Raw genomic sequence first — 24,610 nt, forward strand, 5'->3', positions numbered from 1 at the left:
GGATGCAGACTTGTTCCTGTTAGACACAAGAAAGGCTCAAGCTTCTGATGTGGGCTGGTTTGTGTTTGACATTACTGTGACCAGCAATCACTGGGTGATTAATCCACAGAACAATCTGGGCTTACAACTCTGCACTGAAACTGGGGACGGTAAGATCATAACTGTAGATCATAAAGCCGTACTTGCTCTTGTCATGTCTTCCTAGAAATCTCGTATGGTGGGTGTTTTTTAACTTGTCTGGGTGACAATTTATTGAGAATTTATAAGCAAAGAACACAAGTCTTATCCTGCTGTAGCTATAGTCTGCAAACTTTCTATTATTCTTAATTCTGTAGAGTGTGACAATTAAAAAGCTAAGTGAATTAAATTAAATGAAGTTATGGATAATAGTTCCTACATAAAAAATGAAGTTCCATTTTAATGTTCCTCCACTGATGATTCAGGAAATTAAAGTAGATTTGCAGAATTTGTTTTTAGAAAGTTTTAAATAACTTTTTGGGCTGAATCATGGACAAAGCTATAAAAAAAACTTGAGACAGTTCAGGAGGGATCTCATAGACAATGGCACTGTTGTTGGAGAAAGATTAACAATGGGGTAATGTGGGAATTGGTTATACATAATTTGGGGAAAAAAAGAGTTTCTAAATTTTTTTATCTTGATATGGGTTACAAGTTTGAAATCCTGAAAATTTTGATTGGCTGAACATTAGAAAGAACACTCAGAACTGAAGTCAGCTATGGGGTTTTTAGTACAAATTTACTGGGCTACTACATTATTCACAGTTGTGCTCTTCACTAAAAAGTGAAAATGCATCTCAATGCAAAATAATATTTTTTGAAGTAATGTTCTTTGCTTAGACTTCTTTAGAAACTAATAAAAAGAGACTTATGTACTGTTTTCTCTGTGATGGTTCACTTAACCCATACTACTTTACAAGCAAATTTTCAGATTTAGCTCTTTCTTGTCAAAAAGCTTTTTATGTCAGAGGTCAAGACATCTATGATGCTAGTTAATTTAAACCTTAGCTGACATAATGTTAATGAGTAGCAGAAGAAATCCTGGTGTAAGGATTAATATTTTTTTCTTCTTTCTTTGTTCTAGCTGCATTTTCTCATTGTTTTTGATCTGAATTCTCCCTCAGGCTCAGCTGGGCTGTGAACAAATCCTCTCATACTTTTTCAGCAAGTGCCCTGGTTGCTGGAGAGTTATGCAAAAACTACCCTCCTTTAGGCATGATGCTTGAAGAGGGAGTTGGCAGGCTTTAACCAGAGCAGATGACCATTTCACCTAATATTGCCTAGATGCTCAGACTACATTCAGTGGGAAAGCGAGACAGAAATGCAAAGTAGACCACATTGCTTCTGGATTCAACCAGCCTTCAAAAGCACCACACCTGAGCTTGGGCTGTGTGGGAAGCAGCTCTGTTATCCTGGTTTTGTGAGGCCATTTTTAAGCCCTTCAAATTCTAGAGAGGTGACGCCTCCGTCAGGCATCCAAACTGGGTGGACTGGCTTCTAGCCAGCTTTCCTGCTCCAGAATAAACTTCATCCTTGAGTTTTTTTCCAGGAGACTCAAATACAGAAATTCTTGAAAATTAAATATCCATGAAAGGCATTCATTAAGAAACCTTGGAACCAGCAATTTGTTGGTTCTAGCCTCAAAATTATATTCGTTCAGTAAATAGCAGGAAAGTTTGTATGGGTAGAAAGAAACCTTTAGGTTAATATGCTGAAGAAATTGTAAAAGAGTAGTTTATTCAAATATTTCCCCTGTCTTACTCCCAAGATCAGAAAAGTGATAGTTAATTTTCTATTTTAAATTCCAAAGCCGCAAGCAGCTTTACTTTCTGCACCTCACTGAATTTTTCAACACAGCTGCTCGAGTGAGGAGGGAATTCCCCTCTTCCCTAACTTTCTGTTTCCTTTTCAGTTTATTCATGCAAGAAGAGTGCTCTTCTAGGCACTAACGCTTTCAAAACTATAGGGAAGACCTGTGCTATTCCACTTCAGCTTAGCATAAGGGAAATCATCCTTTCATGCTCTTACAATTTTGCTCTTAAGGCTTTGATTATTTTTATTGGGTTGCTGTTACTTCTGGAAGCTATTAGAAACACCAGCCGTTGAATGACACGTTTGTGTACAGACGGAACATGAATTTTTATACATGACTCAGTATGTAATGGGCTCAGTTTGTAACCCAGAGAACCCCACCCACCTTCCCTCCAACCAGTTTTCAATGAAAGCTTAGAGACTGACTCAGATCAACCAAAAATCCTTCCCTCGGCTCAAATGAACTTTAGGCCATACAGGTCTGAAACACATTTCTTCATGCCTCCAGCTGTCCACTGAGATTATGGGAGGTAGAGGAGTTGTGCCTCCATAACTGGAGAGACATTTATGATGAGACCTGATATGTTAACCTTTCAATTACAACAGATCATTAAACTAAATGGGATTCTGTTAAGTTAGAAGATCCCTGTTTTAGGTATTCAGGTGCAGTAAATACATACTAATTTTTATATTTTTTCACACAACACCTTTGAAATGGGTAGCCAATAATTACTGAGACTCCAGGGTGCTACTATATTGTTATCATCACCATTAATAGTAATCTTTTTTAAAGTTATCTTTCAGTGATTTTTTAGACAATTACATGTGTAGATATATTTCTTTGGTCACCCATGAATATGGTGCATAAATAATAATAATAATGTCTACATGAGGAATAAAAGAATTTGTAACTATTTAATATAACAGTGTGATAAAAACAGCTTTGGAAGAATGTCTGGTTGTTGTAATTCATATTTTCTCCCCTTCGAAAATGCTGCAAAAGTACAAAAGCCACAGGACATTGGAATGTGTTTTCTCTTTTCTTTAAGACAGTATTTGATATCATACGTCTCATTTTAGCATGAAATGTAGACTTTTTCTCTTAATGGGACATTTTATTTTGAACAGTAAGAATAAAGGTTTGCATGACACATATGGAAGCTGTCAACATATAATGCACTGTTTCCCTGGGGCTGTAGTAAATTAAGGATCAGGTTTTTTTGATTCTCTTTCTTAATGTCTCCTCAACATTCTGCAGCATCCACTTTTGGCTGATTCCCTCCTTTTGACACCAAAACTCTCCTTAGTGTTTCAAATGAAAGGTGATCATTTTCACACTGATGGAAGTGAGGGTGTTAGGTGAACTGCAGCATAAAATCAATGCAGATGCAGAAACAATTTGAAAAGCTCCATGCAACACTTTTCCTGTATATATAACATATGTCTCCTAAGACTTAAAACATGTTCCAGTGAATCAGCACCTTTGTATTAACATTTAATACTTTTATAATTGGGAGTTAGCAACGGTTTGAACATCACTTTTACTGAAGGAGTATGAATAACATGAGTATTCAGTGAATACTGAAGGAGTATGAATTTTATTCATACTGAAGGAGTATGAATAAAAAGATTATTCTTTTGCTGTTTGTATCATTGCTGAAGAGAACCTAGTGTTGTCTGCAGAAAATGGGAAAGGGAGATAATGTGTAATGATGATTATTTATCTATAGAATAAAACAGGTTCCAAATGCACAGCTCTCAATACAATATCCTAGGTAGCCCATACAGCCACGTAGATTTGTGCCTTTTCTTAGATTACTGCAGCTCTCAGTTATTTTCCATCCACCTGCACATCAGAGGGGAAGAAACTGGTGGTAACTTTGAGAAGTCCAAGCTTATTAAGATGCTTTCTGTTACCAAATAATCCTATGTAAGGTTCCTTTGGGCTTTCCTGCTCTTTAAGACTCTTTCTTCAGATATTTCCTTTTTTCCTCAGAGCAAAGGGAAACTTGAAAGAAATAGGTTCCTTGATCCAAGTGAAGCCTGGGGAAAGCAAATTCTCTCTCCAGCACATATTTGGGTGCAGTCTGACATGTATCACTTAGAAGGGTGTTTGGCTCCTAATCCTACATGCTGCAGAAAGGATTGGTGAGGTCCTTCTCCAGTGATAATGGGGAAGACATTAAGAGACACTCTCTCTTTTTTAGACTCTGCTTCTTTCAGCCTTGGCCTTCCAAGGTCACTTTCTCCTACAAAGCCTTCAGAGAAGCAGTGTGGCCTCATTCTCTGCATTGCAGAGGGAGGCTGGCTTGTTTTCAACCCATAGCAACCTGTGGAAGCACCGTGTATTCTTCAGGTAGTTGGCTGCACACATTACATTGGCCATGGCCTCACCTTTACAACACTAAATGTTATCAATCTCATCTTAAGGTTGCCCCCAGTCAATCTTGGCATCTAATGGCCTCCAGAGCCACCAGGTGCTCTGGAGGATGCTGCTGGGTTGTTATATCGAAGTCTCTTGGTGCATCTGGTATTTACAAGACGAAATATCAAGAGTAAGTTCACCTTCATTAGTGTCCTTAGAGTTGGGGAATATAGGATTTATATTGATATATATATGGACCTTGGCAGGCAATAGGTCTGCCTAAATTCTGAGCCATCTGGAAGCCATATAGCCATGTTAACACAGCACTGAACCCGAGCTAATATATCCTGCCCCTCAGCAGGTTTTATTAGCTTGGGCTCAAGCACCGCCTAAGTACAGCTTACATGAGTTCTGGTTCAGAGCTGACTTTGGCCAAAGTTACACTAGTAAATTAAACATGCTTAGGAATACTGTGGTGTGAAACAAGTTGGAGGGATGACTCTTTCAGTCTCCAAAACAGGATGACCCCATGGCTTTTTCCCCGTGGGAGTGGTTCCTGCAGCACTGCCTTAGGGTGCTGGACACTCTGTGGTGGAGTTGGCTTAGGACTGAAATGCACCAGGAGCACCCTCCCACCCTGAGCAGAGCAGATGATCCAGCTCCAGCACCTGGGAGCACTCTTGGGCACTCTAATTTGCTCAAATAGGTGTAACTCCTGTTTCCAGCTGGGTCAGAAATACAGTCATCATTTTCTTGTGTCTGTTTGTAGCAAGAGATGCGAACACATCCTTTGTTACTAAGGGCGCACTTTAAGCAGGAGGTTCAGGGAGGTGAGATGGACTCCTGCCACCCCTGCATGCTGGCAAGTAGTGGTCCTGGTTGTACAGCTGTGCAACTCCCCCTTCATCCTGCTCCCCAGATAGATGAAAGATACATCTACTTCTCAGCACCAGTATTTTAGAGATACTGGCATTTGTGTTTCATTTCATTCTGAAGGCTTTTATCCATTTTATTCTTTGGTGGATGACCAATTAATATAATCTCTCTCTGTTTTATTGCCTTCTTGAAAAACATTTTTAACTCTGCACAAAAGCCCTGGGACACCCACAAACCATTCACAGTTCAAACACACTAAATTGACAGGATAAATCAAGTACTTAGGAAGTGTATTTGTGTATGATTACATCTGATATTTTGTGTAAGCATACATGGTATTGCCACATCATACAGCATACCATGGTTCCTAACATGTTCCCAAATGTTTTCTTCAAGAGCTTTATGATTACCAAAATCAACACAAAACCAGTCCTTCAACTGAACTGAATAAACCCAACATAATGTAAGATTTTAAAAATGAAAGCTGAATCTTTATTTTTGACTTAAGCTGTGAAGCCTAGGAAATGCACAGCAAGCCATCCAACACCACTCATTTTTCAGAATTCCTTAAAGCCTTCAGGAAGAAGAAGAGTTAATAAAACACATGAAGCTGGTTTCAAAAGCGTATTTTATCTTGATACAGATAAATGTGTCCACCAAAGGAAAAGTTAGTATGGCAGTTTATGTAGATGATACAATAGAAACAGTATAAAATATTGTTTGGAGTGTTGATGATGTCTTGCATATGGACCATCACATTTGTGTTGTTAAGCTTTCTCTCGTTCTTTTTTTAATAAGCCTCATTTAAGGTTTGGTAGTCAAACCCTACCTCAGTTTGTTTGTTTTTGTGAAGTCCCATTGCTCTCAAGAGTGCTGTTCAGGCATGAGAAACCACACAAGCTTCTTTCTAATTTTAAAAACTATTTTGTGAGCTTTCAGACTCGGAGCCTCAGGATAGTTTTTGCTCAATAATTAGATGTTATTGGAACTTGTATACTCGAGGTCTTTCTCCAAAAGGCCTTTCCCAATATTTGTTTCAGATATCACTCCCCACAAGGAGGAAACCATAGGTGTGACATTGGATTATTTTTTTTTTCCCAGCAAACCAGAAATGAATTCTTAGCACCACTAAGGTTTTCATTTCTATTTACAAACATGTAAAATTATTACCAAAATAACTACTGTGACCTAGCAGCAGTGGTTAATCTGTAAAACATGTTTTGTGGCTTTTTGAGCACTTTCAAAAGTAAAAAAGAACTTGTTTTTCATAACAAAATGAGTGGTTTGCTGCAGTTCGATGACTCAGGACAAAATAATGGATCTTGGAATCACTCATTGTCATGTGTTGCCAGTGTAAATCTGGCCAAGATGCATAATGGCTGAAAGGTCTTGCAAAATTAGTGTCTGCTCAAAGCCTTACATAAAACATATACTGCCTGAAGAGAGGCAGCCAAGTCACAAATCTTACCCGTGTCGTTGGCATCCATGCTAGCAATCTCAGTATAAGTCGACTTTCTGAATATCATGAAAAACAAGGCGATGTCTCCAGGTCAGGACTTTAAGACAGATTGTTATTGAAATCTTGAAGCACTCTTGCATTTCCATTTGGAGCAGCTGCAGGAGAAAATGAACTTTTAAGATGGAACTTTATCAGTTCATTAAAAGGATAATATGATTTGACTGCATGTAACATCAGAAAAGCGGACATAGTGGCACTGCAAATAGTTCTGCAGTTATCATCCTGAGTGCTATTGCTATTTTGTGGCTGAAAAAACAGAAAAAAATCATCAGGATTATCAAGGCAGGACCTTTTTATAAGCTGAACTTCACAGTTATTTTTGCAGCAGCAATTTCTTTATTATAAGGGCACAGAATGTGAAAAGGCAAATAATACTCATTCAGTTCAGTCAGTTAAATCAGCACTTCCATACAAGCTTTTATGCTAAGAGCACTTTACTATCAAATAGAATAAAAGCCAAAAATAAGTTTAAATGACAAGTTAGACAAATACATCTTGCCAAAGACTCAAAATCACATGAATAAGGACTAAGGAGTTCAGCAGATTTGGAACATAATGTGAATAAGCCTTAGTCTGCAAATATACCTGTCAATATGGAGAAGAGATAATAAATTATCATAGCACGATTGAAAAGCACATGCCAGAATGTGACAAATACAAAGGCTCTGCACTGCCCTTGCACAGAATGAGTCCATATGCTGTGTTTATTTGCTTTTTTTCTAGGTGTAGGGTCAACTGCAGTGGCTAGGTTCACTGGAGCAGGCAATAGCTGACTGCTAGTTTCTTGCAGTTTCTTCTTCTAAAGTCTGAGGAAAAGTCTTTGACATCCTTAGAATTAAAGATACAATGGAAAGATAAAACCAAACCCATTTTTCAGAATACTTGACCAGGTTCAATTCTTATTCAGATTCTTATTCAGAGATGCTCAAGAGAAGCAGAGAGACACACCTGCTGTTTTGGTTTTACCAGTTTCATGTGGGTGAAGCTCCAAGGAAAGGTGTAATTAAGCAAGTCACCCTGAGTTATTCAGCTGATTTTAGAAAATACTCTTCTAATACCAGAGTAATTGGTATATATTGAGTACATATTGAGTGCATCCTCAGCAAGTTTGCCAGCAACATCGAGCTGTGTGGTGCGGTCGACAAGCTGGAGTGAAGGGAAGCCATGCCAGACAAGCTTGAGAAGTGGGCCCATTCAGACCTCATGAAGTTCAACAAGGCCAAGTACAAGGTCTTGCACTTGGATCAGGGTCAATCCTAAACACAGCTACAGACGGGGCAGAGAATGCATTGAGAGCAGCTCTGAGAAGGACTTGGAGTTGTTTTTTAATGAGAAGCTCACCATGAGCTGGCAGTGTATGCTTGCAGCCCAGAAAGCCAGCTGTATCCTGGGCTGCATCAAAAGGACAGTGTGCAGCAGGTCGAGGGAAGGGATTCTCCCCCTCTAGTCTGCTCTCCTGAGACCCCACCTGGAGTACTTCATCCAGCTCTGGGGCCCCAGCACAAGACAGATGTCAACCTGTTGGAGCAAGTCCAGAGTAGGGCCACAGAGATGATCAGAGGGCTGAAGCAGCTCTTCTATGAAGATAGGCCAGAGAGAGCTGGGCTTATTCATCCTGGAGAAGAGAAGGCTCAGGGGATATCTTTGAACAGTGTTCCAGTACCTGAAAAGGGTCCACAAAAAGGCTGAAGAGGGACTTTTTACAAGGGCATGCAGTGACAGGACAAGGCGTAATGGCTTTAAACCATGAGAGAGGGTAGATTTGGATTAGATATTAGGAAGAAATTCTTTACTGTGAGGGTGCTGAGGCACTAGAACAGGTTGCCCAGAGAAGTTATGCCTGCCCCATCCCTGAAAATTTTCAAGGCTAGGTTGGATGGGGCTTTGAGCAACCTGGTCTAGTGGAAGGGGGCCCTGCCCCTGGCCGGGGGGGGGGGCCCATGGCAGGCGGGTTGGAACTAGATGATATTTAAGGTCTCTTCCAACCCAAAGCATTCTATAATTCTGTGATTCTTTGGAAAAACTGCGTGCTGGAGAGACTTGGATTTTCAACTGTCATTGAAGCCAAGAGTGTTCAAAATGCCTACAAGAAACGGTAGACTAAAACCACTTACTAAAAATGAAGCCCATGAATACTTCTTGCTACAAAGGCCAGTTCAGGTTAGGGTAAGATTTTTAATTCCTGCATTCTGAAATCCACACTATGGACAAAGGTGAAGACTACCTAATAAGACCAGCACACACAGATGTGGCAGAAAGCTTGTAACATGTACAGACAGGATACTTTGAAATATCTCCTGTTCAGGAAGGGGAAAGCCTTTGTGTTCTTATATTGAAGTAAATCTCCCACATGCACACTTTCTTCTCTTTTTTTTTTTTCCCCTTAAAAAAAAGGATAATAGAAGTTTTGTAAAAGCAAACGTTCCTTTGCACAGAAGCAACATAAAATGGAAACAGCATATGTGGTTTGAATTTCCGAACCAAACAGTTTAGAGATCCTCCTCAGAAGAAATATAATGTCTCAAGGACAGTGTATATTTTGATTGCTTTGTTTTCTGAAAGTTCCAGTTAAGCTAACGTATACGATAAACCAAAAGAGAAAAGTTTAATAATAAATCCAAATAAGCCAATAGAAGTTTTCTTGTTGACTGCACGAGAAGCAGATCTTGTGCATACCATTGATGAATTGAACAAATGAATCCTAAAAACTCAGGCTGGCTACTTAAAAGATCAAGCAAATAAAAGAATAAAGCCACATAAGATGTTTCTGTGTGTAAAAAGGCTGTGGGTTATGGGATTAATTTTTTATAGTGTATCTCTATACCCTGAATAACCAAGTAAGCCAGAACTTGTGGAATCTTAATAGCCATCTCATTGCTGAAGTCTAAAGGAAACCCAGAGGAAACTTAATAATATTAAAAGTTATTTTAAAGGGAGTTCACATTGGTTTGAAGGATATTTTGCTTCGCACACAATATCCACCATTGTAAATTCAGAGAACCTAGATTTGAATTCAGAAAACCTCCACACATCTTTACAGCCCTCAGTATATAAATCTAATAGTATTCTTAAAATGTCCACCAGTAAGGTATTAATCTTTTACAGATAAAATTAAAATTCTGAAAGTCATTGGAACAAAAAATAAAGAAAAATAGTAAAAATATTCCCTCTAGAAATGAGGGGAAACTTGGAACTTTGTGGTAAGAGGCTAGTTTGTCCATGTTGCAATGAATAGAGAATAGTCTGTAAAGTTTTACATATCTGACTTGCAACAGAAGATTGGAACATATAGAAATTAATGTTACTGAATAAGTTAATAGTAACTCAAACACATGAATAGAAGAACTAAAGAAACACAATACTAAAAAGGCATTTAAAATAAAATCAGAAGCTTCAACAAATATATTTTTCCCTTGCAGTCAAAAAAGTAATTATCAAAATTGTTCAGAATATGTTGCAAATTAGCCTGCTCCATAACTGCTAACTTTCTCAGTTCTTCACTTGCCTTTGCTGGGCTCTCTGTCACTGGAAACATCTTAAACCAATTTAAAGTGCTACACCTGAATAAACATGTTGTAAAAGTGTTTATGTATTGAAGTGGGTCAGTTCAAGGTATGGTATTTGGCTGGAACTTCTAATTTCTCTTTTTACAGCAAAAAGGCTGCCAGAAGGAGGAAGTCTGAGCTGAATTAATACATTTGTTACAGTGGAAGTAGAATGGAAACTACTTTAACCACAAATCAAACTGCCTCTTTCATTTATGCCAGTGATAGAGTTTTTCTAAGAAATATAGACTCTGGCGTACAGCCACTGTAAGTTTGTATTTGAAAAGGAAACCTCTATGCTTATTTCTGTAATGTTTACTCCTATGCGTATTTGCAAGTTCTTTTTCAGGGTGATTGAGTGAACAATATTATACTTTTGTGAGGCAGATGCTCCATCGCCTGCATAGCCAGCTTTTTCAGTCACTTTAGAAGAATCCCCAGGCGCCCCACTGTCGCACAGTGAACACAGTGCCTAGGCCCATACCTTCCCGTTTAAAGGACCTCTGTCCCCCCCACCCAGCACAGCTGCACAGCTTCACATGACACTGTCTCATTTTCTGACGGTTGAAGGGCTCTGCATAATACACGTACGCACAAAAGTGTTTATGCTGCCAAAATAAATTCTGTTAGGAGCAAGGGTTTATTTGCTAAAATGTCACTGATGCTGTTTCAGCGACTTGTTTTGCTTTCTTTTCTTTTAGTGAGGTTTAGATCCTATAGTACAGTGAGGTTACCACACAGTCCTGACGGACCAAATATTTTAAAGAAATATGCACATCCCCTGGGAACAGAACCAGAGTCAATAATGCACGTATTTCAGACCCTGTTCTCTTGAACGACTGAACACCTTCCTACCTTTACTTGTGAATGAACATCAGTTTGAGTAACACTGCATAATATTTATTTTTAAAACAAAAGTATATTTATTATATACACTTGTATTTGCTACTGATTTGCTTTGGGGATATAAGGTTCCACATTTCACGTTCAAGCGATGTAAAAATTAAATGACCACATTACATTATCCTTTCTATAGGCTATAGACTTTAATGGAGCTCATTTATTTTTCATTCCTATAAATGTGTACATGAGGCTGAATTAAAATATCTGTGTAATGGATAAGATATATAGCGCACATGATTTTATGCAATGAGAAACTACTTGTAAAGCTGTTGAAACTTTTGTAAATTGTTGAATTTTTTGTGTTTTAAGTTCCATTCAACAAAATGTGGTTAGGATTCTTAATCACGTAATTTCTGGATTATGGACAAAATCCTTGCCATGTGTCAGTCAGCAGTTGAACTACCACTGTGGCTTCAGGAGCGACAGAAACTCACCTTTTAACTTACAATTTCCATTACCTTATAGGTCGAAGTATCAATGTTAAATCTGCTGGCCTGATTGGAAGACATGGGCCTCAGTCAAAGCAGCCATTCATGGTTGCATTCTTCAAGGCAAGTGAAGTGCTTTTCCGTTCTGTTCGAGCAGCCAACAATAAAAGGAAAAATCAGAACCGCAACAAATCCAGTAGTCATCAGGAGTCTTCTAGGATGCCAAGTGTTGGGGGTAAGATGAAGCTATGATTTACTAGCCTGTTACAGGCACCAAATGCAGTGGAGTCATAGCAGCTCAACAAGATACTGCTCACTGGCTAACTGTCAGAAACTCCATTTTTATCTGCCCCACTAGCTTTGTTTAAACCTCTCTATTAAGTTGGCACTGAGCATTATCTACCTTCTTATGAGTAAGGTCACCTACATGCATCATGGGCTCCTGGAAGGTGAAATGACCAAGTAGTTTTATAAAGACTATCTGAACTTGAAACTAGTCCAATGTGTCAGGCAACTGGACAAGATCTTTGCTATGTATAACAAAAAAGTAAAGGGTGTAGAGAGAAGGGTTGCACCCCAACTACTTGCCTAGGAAGCCTCAGTGAAAGACAGAATTTGGACTCTTTTTTATCTGCATCTCAGCTTCAGTAGTGGGCTCAATTTTGTGTATGATACATAGGTAGAAAAAAAATTGTGCTATTTCCCTAGTTTCCACTGAGGACCTGGAGCATAGCTCTGTCTGAGGTAGGTGACTTGGGGATGCATGTGTTCCCTCTAAGGACACTAGATTTTGAAAAGCCCCTGATATTTGTTAAGGCACCAGGGATCTCTATTTACAACTGTTTATTGTTTGGAGGTTTTCCAAGTATTATAAAATTTTCTGGTATTCTGTATGACTATACAACAAAAGCTCATCTACACAATTAATGTCTAATCCCTTATGAGTCAATTTTGCAGGGGAGTAGTTATAAATGAATAATGAAAGAAGTCCAAAACTGGACAGTTAGCTTTTTAGTAGCAAAAAAAAAAAAATAAATTACATATCCATAGTAGAAAGGCATTTTTAAGATTATTCATTATTTATAGCGTCATATTGACCAAACATTCTCTTTTCATTAACTGTCTAAAGTTCTTCAGATTTTTTTGAAACAACGTAAGTTAAAAATTGATTTAGCATCTTGTTTTTCAGATGTGGTTTAAGCATGTACATCAGTTAAATTTCTAGCTGGTGCCTTTTTCTAAATTCATTTACTTCAGTACAGGAATTGAGTCTGCATTTTGTCATTTTATGTAATTCTAGTATGATCAGATTTTTTTCTGCAGAAACTGTTCTTTCTATTTTACTGGTACCATATGATGCACTTCCCTATTTTCATAAAAGGGCTTTGGACCGAATGATACAACATGAGCATGTTTGAGTGTTTTTTGGAGGGTTTTGTTTGTTTGTTCCTCCCCCCATTTTTTTTAACACAGTCAACCTTGATCTGTGCAACTTCATTAACTGTAAAATGCAATATCTTATCTCAAGGGTAAGTAATATTCTCTCTGCACAAAAATAAATAAATAAAAAAGGCAACAAAAAACCCCACAAAAAATATTAAAAAATGTTCATATTTCTTGAAAAATGTCAACTAATTTTGAGAGTCAAATTATTTGGGTGGAAGGGAAAATCACCTAAGTACATGGTACACACAAGATACCTAAATATAAATATACTTCCAGGTCGAATCCTGTGTTTGTAGTCCCTGAGGAAGCAAGAATTGATCAGATTTTTTAAGCCTCCTTGATTTTAGCAGGAAAACTGAACACAAGCTCCCTGATGGTTTAACCTGGGGAAAACTCAACCTTAACAAATGCCAGCAAGTTGCTGTCTGTATGTCTCAAAACACCAATCAATCAGCCTCATCTGTGCATCCAGTCATACTCCAGAGCTGTTGTAAAAGAAGAAAAATCAGAACACCTCCAGTGAAATGTACATTATGAAACATATTTTCTCCTAACCTCTTTAAGCCCCCATCTGCATAAGCATAGAGGTACATCCCTATATATGTTGATGCATGCCAGATCTCTGTCAAAAGACTGCAGTTCAAGAAAACTGCACTGTACTACAGGCTTGTGAGAGAAGGCTGATTCTAGCTCTCCACAGCTTCCAGTAATGAGCAGTGCTTTAAAACTAATTTCTCCACATTTAAACTACAGAAAAACCCAAAGAATTCTGCTCATAATCTTTCTCATGGCAGACTGTCAATAGACTATATTCAATACCCATTCACTCCCTGACGCGAGACACCATTGACATAAATGACACAGTAATGAGCAAGTGTCATTGTGTGATGTAGGTCCCCGTTTCTAAGCTTTCCATAATCTTGTATCTACAGCACTTAAGTCAGACACTGACAGTGAAAAATCTCATCTATATAGCCAGAGATTATGTAGCCAGACCCAGACAGGTATGCCGTCATTTATATGGAAGGTGGTCCTGCCCATGGCAGGGGGGACTGGAACTAGGTGATCTTAAGGTGCTTTCCAACCCAAACCACCCTATGATTTTATATGTCACAGGCTTTGGTTATACTTGTACATCAATCCCAACTTTACTATAGTCATGCCTTCCTTTTTTCCTTGCTTTTTTCTTTTTCCTTTTCTGTTTCTTTTTTCCTCCTTCTTTTCCTTTTTCTTCTTTTTTTTTTTTCCCCTCTTTCTCCTTCCATTTGCCTTGCCTTTTGTCATTTTCCTTTTGCCTTTTCCCTTTTGTTTTTTTCGCTTTTGTTTTTTGTCTTTTTCCTTTTGCCACTTTCTCCTCTAAGTTCTTGGACTACAATGATTAGAAACCCTCACTGGGCAACTCAGTTCTTCTCTTTCAATAGGCAAGATATTTTTTAATTATTCATGAAGATACATGCGAACACATGAAGAAAATAAAATCTGTATGTGTAAGTTATTATAACAGCTGGACAATTGTTGACAGATTTGCATCTCAGCATCTCTCTGTTGCTAAAAACTTCAAGAGAAAATTACCTCATTGCAGTGTAAAGGCAGACTGGATTAAGCTTAGCATTCAGACTCCACCTGCCTGCTATGCACAGCAGATTGAACTGTTTTTACTTATCCAGTTTTATTTTTGTCAAACTGTAGATGAAAAGGAAAAATATAATTAAAACAAATCAAACCAAGACAATGTGCTTCTAGAGTACATCACAGAACTCTTCCTTACAACAAAGGCTAGCTTTAATTTTTTTTTGTAATGTAATCTAAAAAGAGTTACAGTGTAATTGGGCACTAGAAAATATCCACATTTAAATACCAAATAGTGACTGACACCAGGAAACTCAAAACCAAAGCTACATAATTTTTGTTCATAATGCAGTGAAACAAAAAAAAAACCAAGCCCCAGAAAACAATATTTAACTCTGAATTTCCTGTATTTTATTGATTGATTTCACAATAATTAATTAAAAACACAGTACACTGTGATAATATATACAGGGTGTCTATATATCCTAATTTCTCTTGCTAATAAATAAAATACTTATTATGTTTCTTATAAGTATATTTTCTTGCCCTTCTTCCACAGCTCTTTCTGCTACGTAGGGGTTTGGACCCCAACTGCAGTGTCTCAATAGTTGAGGAACAATATTTTCTTAGTCACAATAGCCTACAGTTTCGATTCTTGACAGAATAAGCACATGGGCCTTGAAGTTACAGTACTTGAAATTTAATCCTTGGCATCAGATTTTATTATAAATGTCACATTTGATATTTATATGAAATTTTAAATTACACACGTTTGTATTATATGAAAGATAGAATTCAAGGAAGGAGTACAGACTTGCCCAAGTCTCACTTTCTTCATAGGTGTATGTGTTAGAAGGTTTGCAGATGTATGTCTGCATATGAAACCCAGACTGTCTCATCAGGTGTTGTGGTGTGACCCCTTGTCTACCACTGATTATCCTCCTATGTTGTAATTCAGAGTATCAAGACAATGAAGACGTCTCTGTGACGACTTACATAATTATTATTCAGGCTTTCTCCTTTAACTTTCTCCTTTAATTCCTTTCTACTACATTCTGGTGCTAAAACCTCTGTTATGTAGTCCTAAATATGAAAATGTCATGACTGAGAGACAACTGGCAAAAGCACAATCTTCAGTTTTAGTTTGCCTGCTTGGGTGCTATCTAAAAACAAATTGTGACTTCCCTGACTTTCTCATATGCATATCTTTCCCATATTTTTCAGGTTTTTTGCAAAGTGGCTTGCATTCTATATGACTGAATTTTAAACTCCCACTAACAGCTGAAACCAAAAAGCTCACCGTTTATCTCCTATGAGCACTGATACTAGATAAAATCAGCATACAGGTCCTTGTAAAGAAGGATCTGTGAAACAATTCTTTTTTTAAGTTTGTTTACTTCCCAATACCTTCACCTTACATCTCACACATGTGCAGAACATAATACATTATTACAGACAACTCAGCACAAAGTATGACTAAGGGCTTTTTGTTGTATTAAATTCTCCACCCTTGCCAGTTAAAAGCAAGACAAGTAAGTCATTGAGTACCTTAAACTGTTCTGAGTCCTTGTCACTAGGTCCTCTGCCCCAGTGAACATCGAAGATATATTTTTCTAACTTTTAATTTTTGTTACGAATGTACTTATAGAAGTCTTTGTTGACCTTCACATCCCTCAGAGTTTTCAATTCCAACTAAACTTTGGCTTTCCTATCATCCATCCCTGCATGCTCAGGTGATGTATTTATATGATTACTGTGTAGCTCATCCCAATTCCACAGAATTTCCTATTTGAATTTGAGCTCAATCAAGAGTTTCCTATTCAGCCACAGTGGCTTAGTGCTATACTTGCTTGACCTGCACAAGTATGGACTTACCTTGTGCTTCTCTCAGTGGTTGTTCTGGGAGATCAGGCAGCTCTCCTGGTCTCCTTTGCCTCCAGGGGAAATGCCATGAGATCATGTAAAGAAGATCTCCGAAAAAGATGAAAACTGATCTCCTGAAGTCCAGGGTTGCAATGCTGTTGTTGATCTTGGTCATCTCTCAGAACCTTTTAATTCCACCATATTGTGGATGCAATAGCCCCATCATGCTGCAGTTCTCATCAACATGCTCATCAGCCTGGTTTTTATTCATTGATTTGCATAAATACAACATAATCCTAAAGTGACTAGGCAGGAATATATCAAAAAGGGATCTGAAGCTGATCATTTGACAGTGTGGTTTTACTCCAGAACTCCTGTTCTGGGATATACTGCTGAAAAACCATCCAGAAATCGTAAGAAATAATTATTTTACTTCATTTGGCACTGTGTTCAGTTTTGGCTAGCACATCTTCAGAAAGGCACAGAGAAACTGAAGAGAACTCAGAGAAGCAATGATAGCACAGATCAGGACAGCTGACAAGGAGTTGATGATAAACTTCCAGGAAAGCTCATGTAGGCTGGCTGTTTGGAAGAGTTTTCTGCAAGGACAGTGAAGCAATGTAGTAGATTCTATCACAGACTGTAGAACTCCTTTCCTTTCATTTTATGTGAAACAGACCTCTCTTAATTTTCCAGGAATTTTTCAACAGAGATCCTCCCATCCCAGACTCAGTTCTTTAAGTCTTTTAACATTAAAAGACTGTTACTAGAAAAAGAAATCTATTCCTGAAAATTGAGATTTTATTTATTTTTCAGCCACTTCTGTGTTTTTTTCTTTTTTGTTTCTTGGTGTTTTGTTTTGTTTTTGTTGTTGTTGTTTGTTTTTTGGTGGGGCTTATTGGTGTCGGGTTTTTTTTTGTTTGTTTGTTTTTGTTTTAAGCCTAAAAGGCCACTTCAAGCATTCTTGAACTGGAGACAGGGAGAGACAGCCTGTCCTCTCTGCTCCATCGTATGCCTCACTGATGGCATCACTTAAATAGCACTATAAACCAGCGCTGGGGTGCTCATGTGGTGGGGACATGACCCTATTCCCTTCCTTTCATGATATTCAGGGGTAGTTAGGAAAGAGAACTAGATATTCTCTAGAACTTGATATTCTTCACATTGTCCTGGAGAAGCATGTATGGAAGGTTCTCTGTGTCCTTTTATCCTGACATGTCTCCGACAATGCATAAACATTCAGGCCTTCAAACAGCATTTGTTAGTCTACTATTCACTTTAGTATCACCAACTAAGTATATTCTATTCCAGACATATTCAAGTGGTGAATATTTCTAGAAAATATGGCAAAAAATGAATGAGTACAAAATATGCTAATGTTTAAATAGAAGGCTTTTGGTAATTCTGTTGATTCAGGACTTCTTTTATCGTTAATTTCTCTTTTGAATTGAGCTACTTACTTTATCTGGCAATTAAACCTGTGCCAACATACAGATGACTTTCCCATATGCTGGATCGGGAACTTGTTCTCCTTTGATTACCTGTGTGCATGTTATCAGAGTTGTTACCTAGCTAAACAACAAACAGGCGTCTTGTAAATCTTCTCTTAATGCTGTATGCACCATTTTGTCTGTGTACAAAAACTGCATCAGGATGACACTGCTGATTCTGCATTTCCAAGTATACACTGCCTTTACGACCAACACTAGGAATATAAATGAAAGTATACTTGTTCCTTTCCTTTGCACAGTTTGGTTAGGAGCTCAAAAATAGCTAAATCTCATTGGTTCTAACAATGCTTCTAAACAATTTCTTATCATTTTCTTGCTGTAGATTATAACACAAGTGAGCAAAAGCAAGCATGTAAGAAACATGAACTTTACGTGAGTTTCCGAGACTTAGGATGGCAGGTATGTTTATAAATGCTGTTTCCAAGTAATTCGAATTTGGGCAATTTGTTTTACAGTCCCCTGTTATTCACAGTCTGTTTTCTTTATGATAACTGGGATTTTCCTGATGAGAGACAAATTCTTTGAACGCGTTTTGCAACAAATTCCTATTGCTGTCACTTTGCCTTTTTTAGCTGCTCTTCTCTCAAAGATTTTGCATACATTAATGGTTTTATGACCTGGATTCATTCATATAAAGATACTCTGAATTATTACTTAAGTTATGAATAGATCTGCAGTAAATAAAAGCAAAATCGCCACACTGAGCAATGAAACTTTTGAAATTTGCACTTGAATTTTCCCTGGTTTAGTGCTGTCTACTGCAGGTCAGAGACATTTCACTGGACTAGAGTCTGTAGGGAACTAGAAATTGGATAACTGTTCAGTTGTCTTTATAAAACCATAGATAAGTTTATGTAATTTCTGGGAAAAACTCATTCTGCCATATAGTAACAAAAAAAAAAAAAGGTATTTGTAGTAAAAGGTCATAAAGACAGAGGCAGGGCATTATGAGAAAAGAAAATAGAGCTCAATCTAGGGGTTTTTTCAGAAAGCAAGGATCTTTCTACAAAGGAAAAAAAAAGCCGTCAGCAACCTATAACCTAGACATATTACATATGTAGATAAGAACTCAGAGATGGCTGTCTGTGCATTTCGTATTTCTCTGAATACTTCAAAACAATTCTCCAGGAGCAGAACAAGTGTACTGTCTCTTTAGTGACAGCTCATCTTTTCCATATCTAGCTCAGATTCTCATATGGCCTCATTACTTTTCCTGATACTTCATAGTATATTTATCCTCCCAGCAGCCTGAAGAAGCAGGCAGAGACTGTTTTCTCAAGACTGCAGAGCATAATCACCCTGTCCACAGCCACAGAGCAGGCTTGTGTTTTTGACTTAAACTTGTGCTACTGAACAAGTGAGGCATTGTTTCTCTGTAGATAACAGATTTTTCCACGTATCAAGTTTGTTCATTTTCTGAAACAGTAAATTTTGATATGCCCCAAGATGTGCAAAGCTCTCAGATCTGTCAGTCAAGGTGGCCATAGAAAAAACCAAAAACTTCCCCCTCACACTCAAAAAAACTCCCCTAACTTGAAGAATTCAAAATTTCAGTTGCAAAGTCAAAGCTACACTGTACAAGAGTTGATCAGTGAAACTTAGGGTGAAATGAGATAAAAATTAAAAGAAACAAACCCCAAGAAGTAGGTACTTTATCCTCTTTGTCCTTTGTCCTTTCCACAGCATCTACATTACCTTTTCCTAGCAAACAAGAGATTCAGCAAACCGAACACATAGCTTTCATTAACATTTTAAAATATTTTCCCATGCTGTGTTGCTAGAAATACTCACAATGCATGATTCAGTGACATTCCAATGGGTAATCTCTAGCAGTGTTCAGTCTCATGCAATAGTATAGTTAATGGTATTGAGCATGCTGAAGAAAAAAGATGCACTGTAATTACTTTTGTTGCATTAAGAAGTGCTCAGGATTTTCAGTCTGAGAAGAAAAGTATTCTAACAAACATATTTGGACCTTTAATTCCCCTTATAGCCTCATTAGTTGGTACTTAGTACAGATTTCTAACTTCAATTTAATTTTCATCTGATTTTTGCAAGAACAAAGCAAATATTTCTTTCTTTTTTTTTTTTTTTTTTTTAAAAAGTATCCTGACCATCAGGCTGTGCTGATTTTTTTAAAAAAAAAAAAGAAATGTAAGTTGACACGCCACAGTCTGAAGTTCATTTTGTCCTTGGGTAAATCTTACTTTGACATGAAGTCTTGGGTGACATGGTTTAGTGCAAAGTGTCCCTTCCCATGGCAGTGGGTTTGGAACTAGATCATCTTTAGGTCCTTTCCAACCCTAACTGTTCTATGATTGTATGATTCTATATATTTTTAAGTCTCTGAGTGAGAAAAAAAAAAAAGAGTATGTTTATTTGTTTCTATTGTAGGATTGGATTATTGCACCAGAGGGCTATGCTGCATTTTACTGCGATGGAGAGTGTTCTTTCCCCCTCAATGCTCACATGAATGCAACAAACCACGCCATTGTTCAGACTCTGGTATGCCACTGCCTATGTTGTAGCTGCCTGTTTTGCAGTTTTAAGTGTCTTGGCACAGGGGCTGTCTCTTCCCTTCTGTTTACTACTATTAAATTTGAATTATTTCTGGGTAAATGATAACCTATTTCAGAGATGTGCTATGATGATTAAGCTGAAGAGAAGATGAACTCTGTGAGAGTGGCCTGTGTGGTAGGTTTCCCTTCCATTTCAAATGTAATAACACATGAGAAGAATGTGTCATATTACTGGAGAATTGTATAGACATGAACCAAAGAGGCCCCCTAGTCCAAGAGTTCCAAGAGTTTATTGGAGCTCCATGTTAACATCTACATGCTATTCCTTCTACAAATATTGACACTTGGCCACTCTGTGGACCTCTGTTGTCAGCTGTTGGCACAGATACTCATACTGTAACTTAATGTGAAGCTTTGTGAGCAGACACATTTGCATGTAAGAAATTGTGCTCAGGCATGTCTGGCTAACAAATACGATTTATAGATAATTGTGTCTGTATCTGTTGCTCTGCCTGGTACATGTACAAGGGGATTTGCAGCCAGCTTCTGCCTCTGCTGGTTCTTAGGTTAGTCCTGTGCATCAACTGGAGCAGCCAAGATGATCTTAGTTGAAGGGTCTGGCTAGGCCTCTGCTACCCCAGCAGCGTTCATCTACAGAAATGAAGACCTTTAGACTATGGCTGAATGTAATTTTGTGAGTCTGATGTCTGATCATGATTTTTCAGCTCTGCTAGCTGAAGAATTGGCCCTGAACAACATCAGTATTAGCAGAATGATTAAGAAGCAGAGGAATGAGAGATACTACACAAGAAGGGAGTGGGAGTACAAAATCAGAACAGGAAAGGGTTGCTGTCGTTAATTAGTTTCTAGAAAGGTCAAGGCACTCGACTGTAATTAGAGAAACATGGGTTTAAGGCTCCCTCTGTTTTAAACTGATGATAGGAAAGTATCCTGACCATCAGACTGTGCTGATGATTCTGTCCATGGATGGTGATCTTTTTCTTTTGATTTTGACATAAAAAATCTGGTCTGAAAAACCTTTCCTCCTCTATAAATGGGTGCAGATACTACCCTCCACCCCCTAAACCAGAACCCCACACCAAAAAAAAACCCAGAAACAAAGAAATTTCAATCTCTTCCTCATAGAAAAAAAAAAATCTGCTTGTGAAAATTGCCAATTATGTCTTCATGAGAGGGACATTTTTAAAATCTAAGCTAAGACCTTTTCCTTTCCATTAAGCTTTTCATATATGCACCTTCTCCAAGTCCAGCCACCAATGTAATACTATTCCTCTATACCAGAATTTGAGTCAGTAAGATTTACAAAAAGAAGGCAAAGTGTCAGAGGCTGGAAATAAATAGGAGTGTGGTAACGGGTTCAGGTGAAAGGGAACAGCAAATTCCAGTTGGCAAGGCATATAGCAATGAGCCTAGGAGACAAGAACAGAATATATAGAGTTCTGAACTGAAAAGAAATAAGACAGTAAAGCAATAGTTTAGAAGCATGCAAAAATTGTTCAGAAAAGTTGCCAATATTAGTGAGATCCCCAGGTTAGAGTTTTCTCCTGCAGTTACGGGCTGTTAAGTAAGAAGTGGTCCATGATACTTTTTCTTGTGTCTATGCTTTCCAAAAATGGGTAATTTCCCATTGTTAAGAAATTTGTGCAGTTTGTCTTATTTTTTAAATTGGATGCTTAAATTTTCCCCCTTTTTATGGCCTTTTTGGAATTGTGTGTCTCCCTCTGCATGTACTGTACATGCATTCAATTTTGCAGCCAAAAAATCATGAGGCTAATTAAATTTTAGCTGCACATAAATTAGATGAGATAACAGTAGTTGAATGCTTTCTGGTTTAAATTATACAAAATTCAGATTTATACAAGGTGTGCACATGGGGATGGCTTGGGAAACAATTATTCATACACCCCACCCTAATCCAAATGCAATCATCTCCCAGCCATACTGATTACACCATTCTAAAAAAGCCCACTCTTTGGTTTGAGAAGTGATTGTTCCTTGGTACCCCTCCAAACTTTACTGACTTTTTTTTTCTTTTGTAACAAGAATAAGAGAAATGTTGGGCCAGTACCTCTCTCTCTCTATCCTTTTTCTGAGACTGAATTTAAGCAGAGAGTCTATACAGATGCATATAAATACAAGGGAGACGCTGTTTAATTGCAGTAATATTGACCTCCTGGTCATACAAGCCAGAGGATCAGCAGGTTGACTTGCACTGACTTCCAGGCTCTCTTGAAAAGGCTGTGAGCATTGCTGTCATGTGGGCCTAGCAGAGCTATGAAGCTTCCAGCTGGGGAGGCAGGGGCTGGTGGGTCATGGTAGGGCAAGCATCTGCCTAGGCAAGACACAATCATTTTCTTCTACGGTGTTTTGTTATTCATTTAGTAAACTGTTTTTAAATGTATGTCTAAACTGTTACTAAACTGCTACTTCAGGATTTATTATTGCTCTTTTCAAAAGACCTTCTCATGGTAACAGTTATGTAAAAATCGTTTCCTGATAGACTGTTCTCTGTTGTCTGGCAAGGGCTCTGGGCTTATATCACTGCAAGACAGATGGCTCTAACAGATTTACAGAGACTTAACATACAAATGAAACCTATTACTGCTGAAGTCTTCATCCATGCCTTAATAATCTCCTGCTCTCTCTATTACAACTCCCTTTTCTCTGGCCTCCCCAGTTTCCAAGTCTTCAGCATGTGTAGAATATTACATCTAACCTTCTTTCAAGTACAAAGAACTTGTATTTCGCTCATTTTCAGATATTTCGACTAGATCTCGTTTGTTCTGGGATGCTGTTCAAAAGTCTTTTGCTTCTCTTTAACCTTTCATTGATATATTTTAGCCCAGTGAACACAGTCTTCTCTGCTTCAGCCTTTTCCCTAAACTTTCTGTACAGCTGGCACCCACCTTAAGAATTGAATTTGGCTTCAGCTGAAGTAGAATTGGATCCACCGATATCCAGATAAGACCTTAAAATGCACTCATGCTCTCTGAGAAGACACATTTTACTATTTCATAGGCTGAAAACAGTTGAAGTATGAGCCTTTGCCTGCAGACTTTCCTGTCTGCAACAGACTTTCCTCCATTCTGGGACCCTGACTCAGGAAAGCATTTTAGCATGTGCTGAGGTCCTGGTGAGACCTGGGACTTGAACCTGTGCTTCATGTTAAGCACTGTCCTCAGCAGAGATGGTACTGACAGTATCTCTAAATGTTTCCCTGAGCAGCTGCCTAACCCCAACTCTTTTCTAAATTTCATCTAAAACCAGCTTTCTGTCTTGGCCACGCCTCCACGTTTATCTCTCCATCTGTTATTATTGTATAACTGCCTACACAATTGACATCAGCAATATTCTGGAGGTAAGCTGTGCTTTGAAATTGCTAACGAAGGAAAATCTGTGACCACAACACACTCTGAAATGCAAAGACATATTTTGCACTGATGTTGTCCTTGTACCTCTTTGTTTGATATATGAGCTATGTATTTATCTGTCTTTCAGGTTCACTTGATGTTCCCTGATCATGTACCAAAGCCATGCTGTGCACCAACAAAACTGAATGCAATCTCCGTGCTCTACTTTGATGACAGTTCCAATGTTATTTTAAAAAAATACAGGAATATGGTGGTGCGTTCATGTGGCTGCCACTAGAATAAGAAATAATCTAAAGCAGAGGGGTTTAGTCAGAATTGTAATAAAGTCAAGATATGAGCTTTGTGGATGAAAAGACAGCCCTAAATTTATTCCATTTCATGTCATCTCTCATTTAAATGTACAGTATAATGTATATAGTAGCTTTTATTTATTTAAAAGTATATAGTTTCTTTTTGTATGAGCAAAATTTCAGAACCATGTATTTTATGGGTCACCTCACTATGCAGTAAAACTTCACAAACTAATTTTTCAGTTGACCATACTGGAATATGCTTCATTCCATTTCAATATTTTAAAGTAAAGACTTTGTATAGATTTTTTTTCTTTTTTTTTTTTTTTTTAAGCTAGAAACTCCAAACTTCTGTAACTGCTTCATATTGTTAAAGGAACTAAAATACATTTGGTCATATTTTGCAAATGAAAACTGTGGCGGGCTATTTATTTAGAAAAAGGCACACAAAAAAACCCCCAAATTAAACAAAACTGCTTGGCTAAGCATATTTTTTCTTTTAGAAGTTCTGCTCCATTAGAAAAAGTGAAGTATTGAACAGTGCTTAAGTAAAT

The 24,610-nt window shown here is 37.9% G+C and overlaps 1 protein-coding gene across 1 annotated transcript; it reads left to right on the forward strand.

The window, feature by feature from the left end:
- On the forward strand, nt 1–24,536 carry LOC104409245 (bone morphogenetic protein 5; the record flags this gene model as incomplete). The annotated part of the gene is made up of 5 exons (XM_010019071.1): nt 1–149; nt 11,504–11,701; nt 18,178–18,254; nt 20,250–20,360; nt 23,894–24,536. Coding segments are annotated over 5 exons (685 nt in total), but the record flags the coding sequence as incomplete, so codon positions are not given.
- Nucleotides 24,537–24,610: the final 74 nt, after the last annotated feature.

This window comes from Nestor notabilis, unplaced genomic scaffold, assembly GCF_000696875.1.
Source record: "Nestor notabilis isolate BGI_N333 unplaced genomic scaffold, ASM69687v1 scaffold4890, whole genome shotgun sequence".
Lineage (NCBI taxonomy): Eukaryota > Metazoa > Chordata > Aves > Psittaciformes > Psittacidae > Nestor > Nestor notabilis.